Below are 14,711 nucleotides of genomic sequence, written 5' to 3' on the forward strand. Positions count from 1 at the left end.
GCCAGGCTGGGAGGGGGTGGGTGTAGACTGAAAGCACCGCCAGGACATCCTGATTCACTGTCCCGTGTGTGCCGGGGGACTCCGAGGATCACAGAGCTCAGGGGCAGCCACACAATAGAAGGCTAATAAGATGACCCCTTCCGTGGCGGGGTCCATGCCTTCCATGCTCCTCCCCACCCACCCTGAACGCAGGGCAGACGTGGGGCTGCTACACTGACGGGGTTCTACAGGTGTGCAGGGCGCTTACCGAGACAGCTCAGACCAAGAGGACAAGGACACAAGGACAAATGAGGCTCTCTCCCCACCTTAAGCAGAATCCACCTCCTGCCTCCTTTCATCTATCCGTCCTGCTGGCCAGTTCAGTACAGGGAACTGAGGCCCCTGAGCCATGAGGGGGGGCTTCCTCCCCCGGTCCCAGGGGCCACCACACTAGACAGACGTGCATTCCCAGGGCTGGGGCAAGTGTGGGCAGGCCCCTCCAGCCACCTAGGTCAGTGTTGCCACCGGTAGCCCACAGACCCCCTCCTCACACAGCAGGGCACAGTCAGGTGACCCTCTGGACACTCAGATCCGAGCTCCGCGGGGAGCTCCATGTGGGCGCAGCCAGGCGGGCTGGGAGGGCTCCACTGTCTGCCTGCCCCACCCAGCTCGTTAGGGACAGCATGCTGCTCTAATTACACTTCCCAGGAAAAACAGTGTTTTAAATTAAAGCCTTGGGGGAGGGATGGGGGATGGGGGACCACTGGGCTTATTCTCCTGATTGCAAAACACCAAATTTTTCCTTCTGGAGGATTTGGGGGTGCCGGAGAGTACCTCATGTACATCTCAGACTAAAAGCCATAGCCTGTTGCCTGGATTAGGAAGGGGATGGAGTGACATCTGGTTGGCCCCCAACTCACAGCAAAAAAGCCACAGAGGACGCTCTCCTTTCAACCAGGGCATGCCTCCACGGAGCGTGACAGGAGCATCAGAACCAAGGGTGATACTCCGAACCACGCCCCCTTAGGTGCTCAGGACCACAAGCCCCTGCTCCCACCTAAAGGGTTCCCAGATGGGGTCTTCCTCTGCACAGGCTCCACATCCTAGGAGCCCTCAATTATTAAGGAATCTGCCATCATCTCTTCTGCTGTGTGTGTGTGTGTGTGTGCGCGCGCGTGCATGCTCTCGTGAGTGTACATAGTTGCACACACTCACACATGCCTCTGCACTCTCCATTTCTCAGGAAATCTAAAATTGCAGTTTCTTTGAACTCATTCCCCTTGGCAGCGCAGACCGCCTTTGTTCTCCAGACAAAAAGGAAAAGAAACGAGACAGAGGGCTCAGAAGAGGCGGGGAGAAGGAGGGAGAGAGGGAGCCTGGGCCAAGGAGCAAACAGAGGAAAAGGGAAATGCGAAGGGAGAGCTGGACAAGGGGAAGAGAAAGGCTCAGGAAGAGGGGAAACAGCAAGTGACAGACAGAAAGACAGGCTGGGAACTGGAAAGAAACCCTCCCCTCCACCCGTTTAGGACCCAGGTCTCCCAGACACCAAAGCCTCAAAGACACAATGCAACAGTCCCCCTTCCCTACCAAGAGCCCCTGGGGAGGGATGTTCCAGGTGGGCAAACAGCCTGGGGGAGGGGAAATCTTGTTGCCCACCAAACTGGCCCCACGCGGTGACACGCACCCCCAGCCCGAGGCACTGCCACCTGGACCCCCAAAGAGAGCTCAGAGTCACCTCTTCCAGGAAGCCATCCCTACTGTCCTCCATCTGCTCTAGGAGAGCTCAGCCCGGGTAGATGCCTTTCACCTCATCCATGACACTGTCTCCCACACAGGCGTGGGCTGTGTGCTGGCCGGAAGGCAGTCCCCACCGAAGAGGCCGTCCTTACGCCATGCTTCAGAGTCACTCGCCCCTCTCCATTCCCTCTCTAGCCTAGGCCCCCATCACCACATCTGTCTCAAAAGCCTCCTAGCTGGTCTCTCCTGCCCCTCACTCCCCACTCCACACCTCTCTGCAGCCAGACGGCTTCCTAACACACCCATCTGTCCTCTCTGCTCCCAGACTTTTGAGGGCCCCCGTGGCCAGTGGCCCAGAAGCTAAGCTCCCGGCATGGCTTTTCAAAGCCCTCCAGGATGGCTGGAGCGCCCTTCACAGGGATCAGGCCGGGAGTCTGGAGGGGGCTGAATGAGGGATACCAGGCAGGAGCTCGGCCGCAGCAAAGAAGACAGAAAAATCTTGCTAAGGCGTCAGGCTTCCAGCAGGACCAGCGGCAGCAGCAGCAAGACTAACCTGCCTCCACCCCGCCCCTGGGGATTCTTAAAACCAAATAGGACGCAGGACCTCGGCATGAGTCTTAGCCTTCAAGTGCAGGGGAAGAAAGAGGCTGAGCTCTGGGCCCCAGGGCCTGGGCGGGAGCCCTCTGGGGATGAAGGGGCCACCAGGTCACCTTCTGGGGTGGTTCCCTGGACCAGCTGATCCTCCATCCATCCTACTGGGCCTGGGACCCTTTGAACGTGCTGGCCCAGCCCTGTGCCCAGCAGACCCCCAGGACTTGCTCTCCTCTGGCCCTGCTGACCCACACCCGCCTCAGCCTGTGGCCGGCTGGCCCTGCAGCAGCGCACTTGGCCCTCGTCAGGCTCTGGCCCCAAAGCTGCAGATTTTGATTTGCTTCCTGACAACAAGACCACAGCCAGATCCCTGCTCTTGGAATCTGAGCCTTCACTGTTATATATTACAAATCCAGTTATTAAGGATTTTAACTTTTTTTAATAACTCATCCCTGGGCTGGGTCTTCTTCAGAGCAGGCTGTGGGTTTTGGCCACAGAATGCTCTCAATCAAGAGAGAGGGCTCCGTGCTGCTTCCCTGGACAGGACTCTCGTCCCCTTTCCAAATCGGCAGTCTTTCGCAACTGCAGCCAGAAGCAGGAGGCTGCCTGTCAGGCGCAATTGCGGCCAGCTCACTTGGCGGACCCCACCTCGGTCTGGGAGCTGCAGGAAGTGAGGTAAGGGGCGCGGGGCCGGCGGATCCCACATCCTGACCCTGCACTTCAAGTCCAAATTGCACTGAAAATGTCAAATAGTGTTCGCTCGCAGCCTGGGGATTCCCTGACGGCAGGAAGTGGCTGCCCTTTTCCCACCCCCATCTGACCAGGGCTCTCCTTCCTGTCTCTCTGCCCAGGCCTTTGCCTCAGCTCACTCTTGAGGACCTGCTCACAGATGTGCAGGAGGCCATAAGGAAATGGGCTTCTCATCCTGCAGACCAAAGGGCATAGCCTTGCTCCATTTGGATGCAAACCCCAAACTTCTCCCAGAAGCTAGGAGTCCCCAGCCTGCCCCGTTCCCTAAAGCAGCCGGGCCCCAACCTGGTGCTTGGTCCCTTGGGCCAGAGGCACGTTCCCCACCTTCTTCCTAAGCGCTACGACAATGTTCGGCTAACGCCACCTCCACCAGCAAGGCTTCCTTGACTACTCTGGTCCCTTAGGAACATTCTATTCTTGAAAACATGCCACTTGGTACTCAGCCGTTGAGACCCCTGCTGTCCCAGGGGTCTGGGCAAATGTGGCTTCCAACATAGCAGCAATCCACCTAAGAGCCAGATTCACACCAGGACACACCCCAGGCAGCCCCGGATCCACGCAGAGTGTGGGAAATTAAATCCAGACAGGGGTCCACGTGACAGAGGACACTGGAGTACCAGGAACCAGAAAGACTCCAGGGCATGGCCTTCATCTTCCCTCTGCCTCTGCCCACCTATCCCCAGCCACAGGCCACAGCTGTGAGGGGCCAGCTCACCTCTTCCAGGATCCCTGATGTATCCTGCACCTGGACCACACCATGGGACAGTCCACATCCAGGAGATGGTGGAGGGAGGAGAGGAAGGAGAGTAAAAGTTTACCATTAGTGACAAGGACCACTAGGCTGGGGCAGAGATCAACAGGCCAGATGTCTCCCTACAAGGAGCAAACAGAAACCACTTCCCATCTAGGGTGAGGGTGATGTGCTTCCCAGACGCGCCCTCTACGTGGTCCCTGAGAAAGTAGGTACAACAAACGTTGATGCAGAGGGAGTGGTGGGAGAGGCCAAAGCGTAAACCTGGAGCCCAGGCGTCTCTAGAAGTGACAGGAGAAAGGAGAATGACTAACAGCCAGGTGCTGGGAAGGTCCCGGACCCTGTGTAACAGCCCCAGGAGGCAGTCAGGCCTGAATCCCTGGAGCCACTGCTGGAGATGTGGACTTGGAGAACCAAGGAGAAGCAACCTACATGCCCAGGGCTGGCAGAGCTGAGAGCAGAAGCTTGGAGCGCACAGGGAGCAGGAAAGGGAGAGGGAGAGAGACTAGAAGGGGTGGGAGGAGAGGCAGAGGGAGGAGTGGGGGCAGGGGGCAAGGAGGGCTTGTACTGTAAGGACTGTCTGCAGATCGCCTGGGCTCCCCGCCTCGTAAGGGGAGAAGCACCCAAACAGAGCCCAAACGACCACTTCTCAAAGTTGCAGCTGAGCTTGGCCGGGCAGAGGATTCCTGAATCAAATCAGCCTGTGTACCAGTAAAAGGTTTACATTTTTCATGACCCCCAGGAGAAGGAAGGGGAGCAGGGCAAAGGGAATGAAGTCTCCATAGCTAGTAGAGGAAATAAAACCGGATCTTAGTGGGAACACTGAGTTGGGAACTACGGTCTAAATCAGAGCTTCTGAAACGTGAGCGCGCGTCCGAGTCCCCTGCAGGGCTCGACAATGCCCAGGTTTCTGTGCTGCCCTCAGAGTTGGCTTCATAGGTGTGAAGTGGGACCCAAGTTTGGCATTTCTAACAATACCTCGGGTGATGCCACGCGGAGAACTACTGGCCTAAGTCGATGGTTCTCAGCCCAGGCTGCACATTCAAACCTCCTGGGCAGCTTTGAGAGATACGAAGGCCTGAGCCACACCCTGAAAGATGGGATTTCACTTGGTCTAGGGTGGGGCCTGAGCACTGCTGATTTTTAAAGCTGCCCAAGGGATTCCAACATGTAGCCCAGCTGAGAGCCACTGGGCTGGATGACCATGAGGTCCCTTCCATCTGAGTCTGTGATTCTTGGACTTCTCAGGGGAGAAGGGCGGGAAAGCCAGAGCTGGGCAGGGACCCCAGCCCCTACCCACCCTGCCCCTGTGGCCCCAACCGAGCCTTGCTTGGCTTGAAGCCAGGATGGTGGTGGTGCACACCTGCTCCCCTTCCTAGCCTGGGAGGGGGCTGCAAACACCGGGAGGGGGCAAGGTTGAAGAAGCAAAGGTGAGAGCGAGGCTTACCTCAAAACCAGGGATATGGTGGATGGCCGGCTGGGTGAAGAAAAAGAGCTTTGGTTAGGTGCCCGTCACCCAAGGCCCCACCACCTTTCTGCCCTGGCCAGGTAAACACATCTCCAACCACAAAATGACACTCATGGACTATGTCTGTGATCAGACAGTCCAGGGATTCGCAGACTCTTCCTTGGCGGACTAGGGACTCCTGCGAGGTGCCTGGTAAGCGAGTGCAGGGGAAGCCAGGTTGGCAGTGTGCCGTGTCCCCTCCAGACACTTCAGCCAGAGTAGCCTCACTTCTAGCCGGCTTCCATATTAGGGTTCACATCCCACTAAGAGCGAGTTTGAAGATGGGGCTCTAATCCAAACCCCTTATTTTACAGCAGGGAATTGGCTGGCTGAGGCTATGGTAGAGCCAGCACTGCAACAGGGGTCCTGCCCTCACCTGTCCCTGGAGTCCCCTGCCAGCCAGATCACAGAGGTCCCCCTTCCAGAAACCACGTCAGGATATAACCCAGAGAAAGATACATCCAATGGCCAGAGGACTCAGACATAGTAACACAGTTCAGATTTCCGCCCCAGTGTTCGATCGTGTCCTGATTTGGGGCTCAGAAAAGATGGGCAAGACCGGTTCCAGCAGGAGGCCCCACATCCAGAGGTGGCCCTTCAGTGCTCTCCACTAAGTGCAGGCCCTTGGTGGGGGAAGAAGCATGTAGCTAAGCCCCCTCCCCTCTATCAGACCATCCCCTGTCTGGGCCCTCCCCCTCCACCACCAGGAGTTCCCTGCCGGGCCTCCTGGCTCTGGACGTGGACCAGCCTCACCTTCTCTCTCTGGATGAGCTCAAAAGAGGCCAGCAGCTCACCCGCCGGCTGGTTGCCCCTGGTCAGCGGGAACCAGGCCAGCCGGGGCATCCGTTCCAGACTCGGCTGACAGATGCAGCGTCCCATAAACTCATCTGCACCCTAGACCGAGCATAGAGAGAGAAAAGTCAGCGTCCCCCCGCCCAGGGCTCTGGCAGCCTCAGAGCAGTCAGCAGACCTACATCTGGCCTCCCAAACTCGGAAGGGCCTCAGAAGTCAGGGCAGTCCCTGGTGCAGACGGTGAGCTCTGCTTCCCTCAGGGGGATGCGAGGGCAGCATGAGAGTGGCCTCCTGCCACTATTGTTAATGCTGAATTCCCATCGTGTTCCACAAGTCCCTTCTTTGTATGTCCAGCTAGCGTTCACCTTGCCTTAATGTAATCAGGCTCTAAGCCCATTGGACAGGAGAGTGACAGCCTCCTAGCAGTTCTTTAATGCCCTCAGCAGGAGAGGTGTTTGACATTTCCCAGGAATGTGTATCTCCTGTTCATTTCACCTTCAAATCCCCCCAGTTTCCACATGGGGAGACTGTGATCACGCTCATCCAATTAAATGAGTCTTGTTCAAATGATGTTTTCATCTTATCATTCCGTTTACTCATGAGCCTTCCATGGCTCCCCACTGACTAGAGGATAGAGTGAGCTTGCGGACCGGTGAACTCCGACCTTGTGGTTAGCTCCCCCAAGGGCAGGGGCCGCAGACAGAACCTGGGTCTCGGCCAGATGATGCCACAGCTGTCGTAAGCCTCGGTGGCCCGCCCAAGGCACTCATCTGGAGAAACCAGGCTAGGACTGGGAGGCTACCTGCAGTCACACCACTGCTGGGGACATTGCCGAGAGCCATCCTGGAGTGGCCACCAGCTTCTGCATAAATGCCCACACCAGCGGGTGACGGTCCAGCATAGACCACTCAGAGTGGTCACCAGCCACAGCACTGGGAGGGGTCCCGGAGGCTCCTCTGGGCCCATCGTTGCCCTCTAGTCGCTGGGTCATGGAGAGGCTCGGGGAGGGGAGTCCTCACAGAGGCCAGGCCGCCAGGACAACAGGGGCTCAGGGCAATGGATATTTGCCAACAGGTACAGCCCCGTTTGACTATATTATCAATGAGCACAGCTCTGCTCTCCCCCAGGACCCTGGGGCCCACCCACCCAGAAGAGGCCATGGCTTTCTCCCCCGGGATCCCTCCCGGGCACTGGCCCAAAGGGGATAGAGTTCCATTGGTGACGAGGAGGTGAGGTGCCACTGGGAGAGAGAGGCTGTGTCCTGCCGGCCTCCCGCCCACCCTGCACCAGCAGTCACACCTGCTTCTGCAAAGTCCCCTGGCCCTGGCCCCCCTCCAGGCCCTGCCACCTCCCGCCTCCTCCTGCCCCAAAAGCTCCAGGTCCTGAGCTCTTCCCCCGCAAATCCCCAAAAGACCCTTCCTCCAGCTGCTCGGCCCCCACGGAGCCAGCTCTTCCTTCTAAGGGCAGAGCTTACGGGTCAGCCTCCCCAGCCCAGGCCCGCATTGCCCACCACCAGCCAGTGGGACGCCCTGATCAGCCTCACCTTCCCCCAACCCCTGGTCACCACACTCTCCCTTCCAGTCATGGCAACTCTTTCTGGAAGCATCTGTGAAGCCCTAGCCCCTCCCCTTTCATCTACTGCCACCCCCAACCCAGGTAGGGCCTCTTGGCCACACACCCCTCGGCCGACACAGTCTCTCTCTTCCAACAGCATCCCACCCCTCCTTTGTAACATGTCGCCCTGACCCCGCCACTCTCCCCGCTCCCCTGGCCTCGTACTCCTTTCTCCTCCTTCCCTGCCTGCCTTCCCCATCCTTCCATCTCCCACTGGCCCCCGTGCTGTGCTAACACCCCTGCCTCATCCCAACACCCCAATCTCCCATTTCCACCAGGGCCTGGGTCTTCCCACATCGCACATTCCAGCCCACAGCCCTCTCTCTCCTGGGAACCTTTCAGAGCTGTGCTGTCCAATACCAGAGCCACCGGCCGCCTGTGGCTACTTAAAGTTTAATGGATTAAAACTAAAACAATGAAAATTCGGTTTCTCAGCACACACGGCAAGTGGCCCTCGTTTGGGGGGCACGACCACAGAGCCTTCCCGCCAGCACAAGCGGTTCTGTGCTGTGCGACAGTCCTGCAGAGAGGGCCCCACCTGCACCTCACACTGGCTCCCTGGAGGAGTCCCTGCCTGGTGGTTCCTGAGCCCCGGCTCCCACCTGGCTGGGGGACCCCACATGAGGGGCCACCCAGCCCAGCACAAGTGCTTGATAACCGTGTGTGGAGTCAAAGCGGCCCTCGGATGGGGAGAAGGGACCGACCTGGGGTCTTATAAGCAAGTTAGAGAGAGAAAACCCAGGCTCCTGACCACAGCCAAGCACCCTTGCCAGATCTGTACCCGCTCTCTGCCGTGGGCACAGCACACGTGGTGGCAATTCGTTTTTAATTACTCTAAAACAGTTTTCACCACTGCCTGTGGGGTTGGGGGAGAGGCCATCAGCCCCAGCCTTGGGGAACTCCCGTCTCGTTGGGGACCCACCCCTCACAGCAGCATCTCCCCTGGGCCCTGGAGAGGGTGGGCAGTGAGGGCTCGGGGGAGGAAGGTGGGCACACTCACATAGGTGTCGTGGTCGTACAGCTCCACCACGATGCTGGCCGGCTGCTCAGCGATGCTGGCCAGCTCACCGAAGATCTCGATCTCGTAGAAGATGAGTGTCTGGTCCCAGGTGGGGTTCAGGGTGTTCTTCACCACCACCGTCTTCTGGCTCTGGTGCATGAAGGAGACGATTGCATAGGGATCTGTGTGGGCCAGGCACAGAGAAGGGAGATGGGACACAACGGAGACCGTGAGAGTCGCCCGTTCAGGAGTTATGCAGCCACAAAGCTGGAGCAGAGCTGTGGCTGCCACTCAGGAGCACCGACGTCCAGGCTGGAGCCCTATCCTGGGGGTACCCCCCCACCTCCATCCTCCGTGAGGCCAGCCGGTGGCCACCATGGGGAGATGGGACCGAGGTCCCAGAGAGTGGGCGCAAAGATCCAGAGAGCTTCCCTCCTGGGCTCTTTCCTGGGCTGGTTGCTGGAGGCAAAATGAATAGATTGTGCATTCATTCATTCATTCATCCAAAAAGCACTTACTGACTGAGTGCCTTCTGCATAACAGGCCGGGGGCTAGGTGCTAGGGGCTGAGGATACATTTGGAGCAAAACGGTAATCTATACAAACAAACATAAAATGACAATTTCGATCATGCTTTGAAGAACACATAGGAGGTGCAGTGGCGTGTGAGAGAGGGATCTGGCATGGCTGAGTCTGCATTTCAGCAAGCTAACTGTGGCCGCCACCTGGAGAAGAGACTGGAGGGGGCAGAAGTGGGTGCAGGGAGACCAGTTAGGAAACTACTGCAGGGGTTCAGGCAGGGAGGGTGGTGGCTTAGATGGGTGGGGGCACTAGAGAGAAACAAAGGGATTCAAGGGCTATTGAGCGGTGGGGGGGTGTGAGGGGGACCCTAAGATCCCTGCAGCTCCCTGACGCCCTCAAACTACTTTCCAGCCTATTGGCCCCAGCCATGCTAGCCTGGGACCCACCCAGGAGGCATTCCCTCTGCCTGGTCCCAAAGCATCACTAGAGAAGATTCTAGGGCAGTGGTTCTCAAATGTGAGCATGCAGCAGAGTCGTCTGGAAGGCTGGCAGAGACTGCTGGGTCCCACCCTCAGAGACTCCTTCATCGGGTCTGGGGTGGGGCCTGAGAATTGACATTTCTAACAAGTTCCCGGGTGTTGCTAATGCTGCCTTTCAGGACTCCACTTGGAAACCAACGCCAGAGAAGGTCCCATGGGACTGAGTGCATGTAATTTGGGACAAGAGCAAAGGGCTCGGAGGAGGGGGCTCCTCCAACTTCTCTCATTAGGGGGCAGGGTCCAGTTTGCCATTTTGTAAGACTTGACGAGCCAGATGCTGAGGGCATGTGGACAGGGAAGTCTGGGGATCCAGGAGGCTGGCAGCTGGATGCTAGATGTCTGGCAGGGCTGAGCCCAAATGCTCTATCACATGCCCTATACCCTTGGCAGTTCCTCCATCCTGTAGCACCTTGCATCCTCTGCACCCTCCAGGGCAGCCCCCACGTGACTCAAGAGGACCTCAGCGCCAGACATCTAGAGCCGGGGTGTCCAACTGCAGTCCTGGGGCTGAGATGGGGAGATAGCTCTTCCCCACAGAGGGGAGGGAGCAGGCCAGTCTCTCCCTGGCCATCCAGAGTCCAAGTGGCACGCCACAGCCACTGCACAGGAGGTGGCAGAGTGGCTATTGAAGAGGTGGGAAAGTTGGAGTGGGCAACAGGAGGACTTCCATCAAGAGATGGGGTGGGGGACAGGGTCCAGGATTCTGGCTATTGCTCAAAGGGCTTGTTTTAAGGGGGGGGGGGGTGGGATTCACGTTAGGAAACAGAAGCTACGGGCACTCACTGGCCGAACAATGCTGGGTTTGCCTAACAGGAGGCAGCCACCAGGCTAGGACCAGCTTGCCAGCCTTCAGGCACAAGAACAAACTGAGGTCAATCTGGGAGGGCTTCCTGTAGGAAATTGGTTTTGAACCTGATTCTGGAGGTAGAAGAGGGCAATGGGAGGCCCTTGGCAGAAGAAGGGGCAGGGGAGACATGCCCACCACATCTTGCCACGCCCACCAGGTGGGAGCCTCCCTGGCATGGGGCTCTCCTTTCCCATGCACCAGCCTGGCAGGGCTGGCCCAAGCCGTTCCCTTCCTGGCCCTGGCAGGGCCCAGCGGCGTCTGTGCATTTAATGAAACCGTCTGGCTGTGATACCATCAGCTCCAAGCTCGGCAGAGAACCTCTCCCCGGTTCCAGTAAGAAAAAGAGGGCGCGTTCCGATAAATAAAACCATATTCGAGAGCCAGCGAAAAAGCCCCTTTTGTTCCCGCCCCCTGTGCTTCCCAAGGCTTTATTTTTATAAGCGCGCGGGCCCCAGACCGACCGCGTTTACACAAAGATCACAATTGCACATTGTGGCGGCCATGCACGCTGTATTGGTGTTGGCAGCGCCCCCCACGCTGGCCCCCGAGCAGGCGACTCCTTCCAGCAGCCCCATCAGCGCAGGCAATGAGCTCAGCACTGGGGGAAAGGGAGGGGGTGGCTTTCAAACAAAAATCACCCAGACCCACACGCTCGCCCCGCCCGCGGGGGGCGGGGGGAAAACACACAACAAAGGCATTGTAAGGAGCAGGCCTGGAGGCCTGGGGCCTCAGACACTGGGCTACTGTGTGCTGGGGCCTGGCCTCTCCCCGCACAAGGCCCAGCCCCTCAAAAAAAGAGAAACAAGGGGGGTGGGGTGTTGCTGAGGCAAGGTGGTCAGATGAAGGGAAGCCAGACGGACGCACAGACACAAGCCTCTTCCAGGAAAGCCAGGAGGATGGAGAGGCAGATCCCAAGGAGAGGTGGAGGGGAGGGGAGAGGCCAGCTCTTCCCAGAGCCACTCCAGGAGGGGAGGGCCAGCTTCAGCCCTCCGGCCTCACCTGCCAAGCCACACGGAGCACCCCCGGTACTGAAGCTGGATCGGAGCTCTGTGAGGACCACAGGCTGCCCTGGGAGCTCCAGCCAAGAACACACAAGGGTTCTACTGGACTCCATCACCACAGGAGGCCCCAGGCAGGTAACTGCTGGACCTGCAGCCCTGTGCCTGATCTCTGCTGTTCAGGCCTTCCCGGAGCTCCAAGGAGGACCCTTCTGCAGTCACAATACACTAAGCTTCCCTCATGGGCCCTCCCTCCAACTGCTCAGACCACAGGGCAGGTGTCATCATATCCCTTGTCAGAAGAGGGAGCTTTGCCCCAGAAAGACCACTAGCCCCTACTCACAGGTACCTGGGACCAGACTCCCTGACTCGTAGTCAGTGCTCCTTCTACCTGCCACAAACATGGGAAAAGGGCCCTTAAGACAGGGTGGAGTAGACTGCCAGTAATCAAGGCATTGCAAACAAAAACTGCAATACAGCAGTATTTTTCCTATAAAATTAAGAAAAATCGTTTAGATTTATAAAACCCAGTGTTGGCAAATATTTGACGAAATAGGTACTCTCCTTTATTGCTGGAAGCAATTCAGCAACCCTTTAGAAAAGCCATCAGGCAGTATGACCTGAAAAACATAAAACTGTTTACACCCTGTTTCCCATATTTCTGGGAATCATCCAAATGAACCATGAAACTATATGAACAAAGATGTTCACTCCAGCATTACCTGCGATCCGTCATTCATCCACCATACAGTTATTGACTGACCCACATATGGTAGGTAGGCACAGTGCTCTGAATAGGAAGGTGTACGAGACACGGTCCGGGCTCTGAAGATCATGGCTGCTGCTTGGAAGTGGTAACTAGACATCGGTTACAATACAAAGCGATGCGCAGCCTCACGGCGGAGCGTTCAAGGCGCTAGGGGTGGGGGTACGCCCTGGAGTCTGGTGGCGTCAAGTCAGTACCCCCAAAGGCGGTCTCCAGCCCCGAGTCTCAAGAATAAGGAGGTAACCGAGGTGGACCAAAGAGAAGCACAGCACTGGCAAAAGCACCAAAGAGCACTCAGGGAACAGCAAGTCTGGCTGAGGGGAGGAAGGTAGCACCCCGGGGCCCCAGGGAGGAGGTTGCAGGCGGGCAGATCGCAAACGGTCCTGGACTTGTGCTCAGCGAGTTGGGCTGAATCCTGTCCATCAGAGTTCCCCAAAATGTGTTCTTCGCAAGGCGAGTTCTCGGGGAATGAAGGAACGCTAAACACGTTCAACAGACTCCTGCAGCCACCCCAGCCTTCAATGCCACCGTGATTCGTAAATCGCTAAGCGTGCAGGGTTTCCCAGTCTCTCTCGCTCAGGAACCCTTTTTAAGTGGAGCATTTCACAAGCCTCCAGCACACCTTGGAAAACAGCTTCTTAAGCTCATTGGGAGAATTCCCCCAGCCAAAGCCAAACTTAACAGAAAGCTGTGCTTCAAAAGAGGGGGTGGGCTCGGACTGGAGTCCAGACAGAGGAAGCCCACAAGCAAGGGCTCCCCAGCCCCACCCAAGCCAGAGTCTGGATCTGGGAGAGACGAAAGCACTGGTCCCCACGGAGGTGACTTCAGCTGTGGGGCAACCATGGTTCACCAGACCTCACTGTGGCCTGGCGTGGCAGCAACGCCCCTCAGGACCACCCAACTAGCACACAGCTTTGACCTCCCTGGAACCACGAGGCCAGCAAAGAGGGCACAGGACCTTCTGCTTTCTTGGCAGACACTCTACCCCCATAAATGAATAACTTGGCATCTGACCTACTAGCCTTCTCTCATCTCCTTCGTTAACCAAGTGGGGCCCCTGAGCCCACTGACCCATGAGACTCTCAAGGAGGAGTTTCTGGGTGCCTCAAGCTAAGGGCCATGCCCTGGAATGTGAGCTGCCCAAGGGTCCTCCCTCCTGGCGGCAGCTCTGTAAGCAGAGCCTATGGCTCCCTCAAACCACACCGGTGGTCGCCGGCTGGGGGTCGAGGCAAAGCAGAATTCCCTGGAGTATAACAGGGCAAAGGAGACAGCGCACTCCCCGATCCCCTTTGAGAAATATCCGTCTACAGGGAAGAGCCACTCAGCTCTGACCGCTGTTCACAGCCACGATGCTGCCCAGCAGGTACGGCACTGAGGACAAGTGATTTCTAAGTCCTCTGGAGTCCTGTCTTTTCTGTTCAAAGTAGATCCAGTTTGTATTCCAGATGCTCACCCAGCAGTGGCAACGCTATCCCAACATAAGAGAAGCCATTTGAATCAAGCATCATTTCACATTTTTTATACCTAATCACTATGCTGGCCACACACACTCATAAGCGCACAAGCACAGGCCACACTCGCCCTTCCAGTGGTCCAGAGAATTGATGCCGGGCCTCCACTCAAACCCCACCCAAGGCAAAATCCTCAGGCAGCCTGGATGGCAGTGTCTCCACAAGCCTCCCTCCCCGACCGAGTTCAGTGTTATTCAACAAGTGTTTCCTGGACAATTCCTGTATCCCCCACACCTTCAGTCAAGGAGAAGAAATAGAGAGAGCACTGGCCTTGTGGCAGCCCCAAGGCCCACCACACAAGGGACTAGCAGAGGGCACAGCACAGGCTCATGGGGGCCCCGCTGGGGAAAAGCCCGGGGCAGCAAGGTCAGAGCGCTTCCCAAGGAGAGCCCTCTGGGCTGCAGACGCCAGCAAGCAGGCTGGAAGACGACACCAGCGACAGACTCTGTGCCGGACCCTCCCCAGACCCCAGACATTCCTGATTCACACAGGAGTTTCCTCTGAGAAATGCCAGCCAGTGGCCACGCACAGCCTCCAGCCACCTCAGGGTCAGTTCCAGGGGAGAAACTGCTTTGGTTTAGGGTTTGGGAGTGAAAATAAACACTCTGGGTTTTATAGGTTCACCCGTGTTGGCTGCTGTTTTCCTTTCCAGCAGCCGCTCAATCAGGCCTTTCATTCAGAAGCCAGCGGCCAGGGCCTGGGCAGTGCCCTCAAAGCTCAAGGGATGTTTATTTGGGGGAGGGGGTGGAGCTAGGATGGAAAGTGTGACGTCTCCTTCGGCCCCGGTACCAGGCTGACCCTGCCTGCA

General features: G+C 57.5%; 1 protein-coding gene across 9 annotated transcripts in view; it reads right to left on the reverse strand.

The window, feature by feature from the left end:
• DYSF (dysferlin) overlaps positions 1–14,711 on the reverse strand; it is a 221,972-nt gene that overhangs the window by 76,906 nt on the left and 130,355 nt on the right. For all 9 annotated transcript variants that reach the window (XM_060026401.1, XM_060026399.1, XM_060026397.1 and 6 more), the window contains 4 exons: positions 8,722–8,903; positions 6,069–6,209; positions 5,256–5,285; positions 3,773–3,802 (listed from right to left, as the gene is read on the reverse strand). In XM_060026401.1, coding sequence (XP_059882384.1) covers positions 3,773–3,802; positions 5,256–5,285; positions 6,069–6,209; positions 8,722–8,903 — 383 coding nt within the window. The remainder of the gene's footprint in view (positions 1–3,772; positions 3,803–5,255; positions 5,286–6,068; positions 6,210–8,721; positions 8,904–14,711) is intronic.

Source organism: Delphinus delphis, chromosome 12 (assembly GCF_949987515.2).
Source record: "Delphinus delphis chromosome 12, mDelDel1.2, whole genome shotgun sequence".
Lineage (NCBI taxonomy): Eukaryota > Metazoa > Chordata > Mammalia > Artiodactyla > Delphinidae > Delphinus > Delphinus delphis.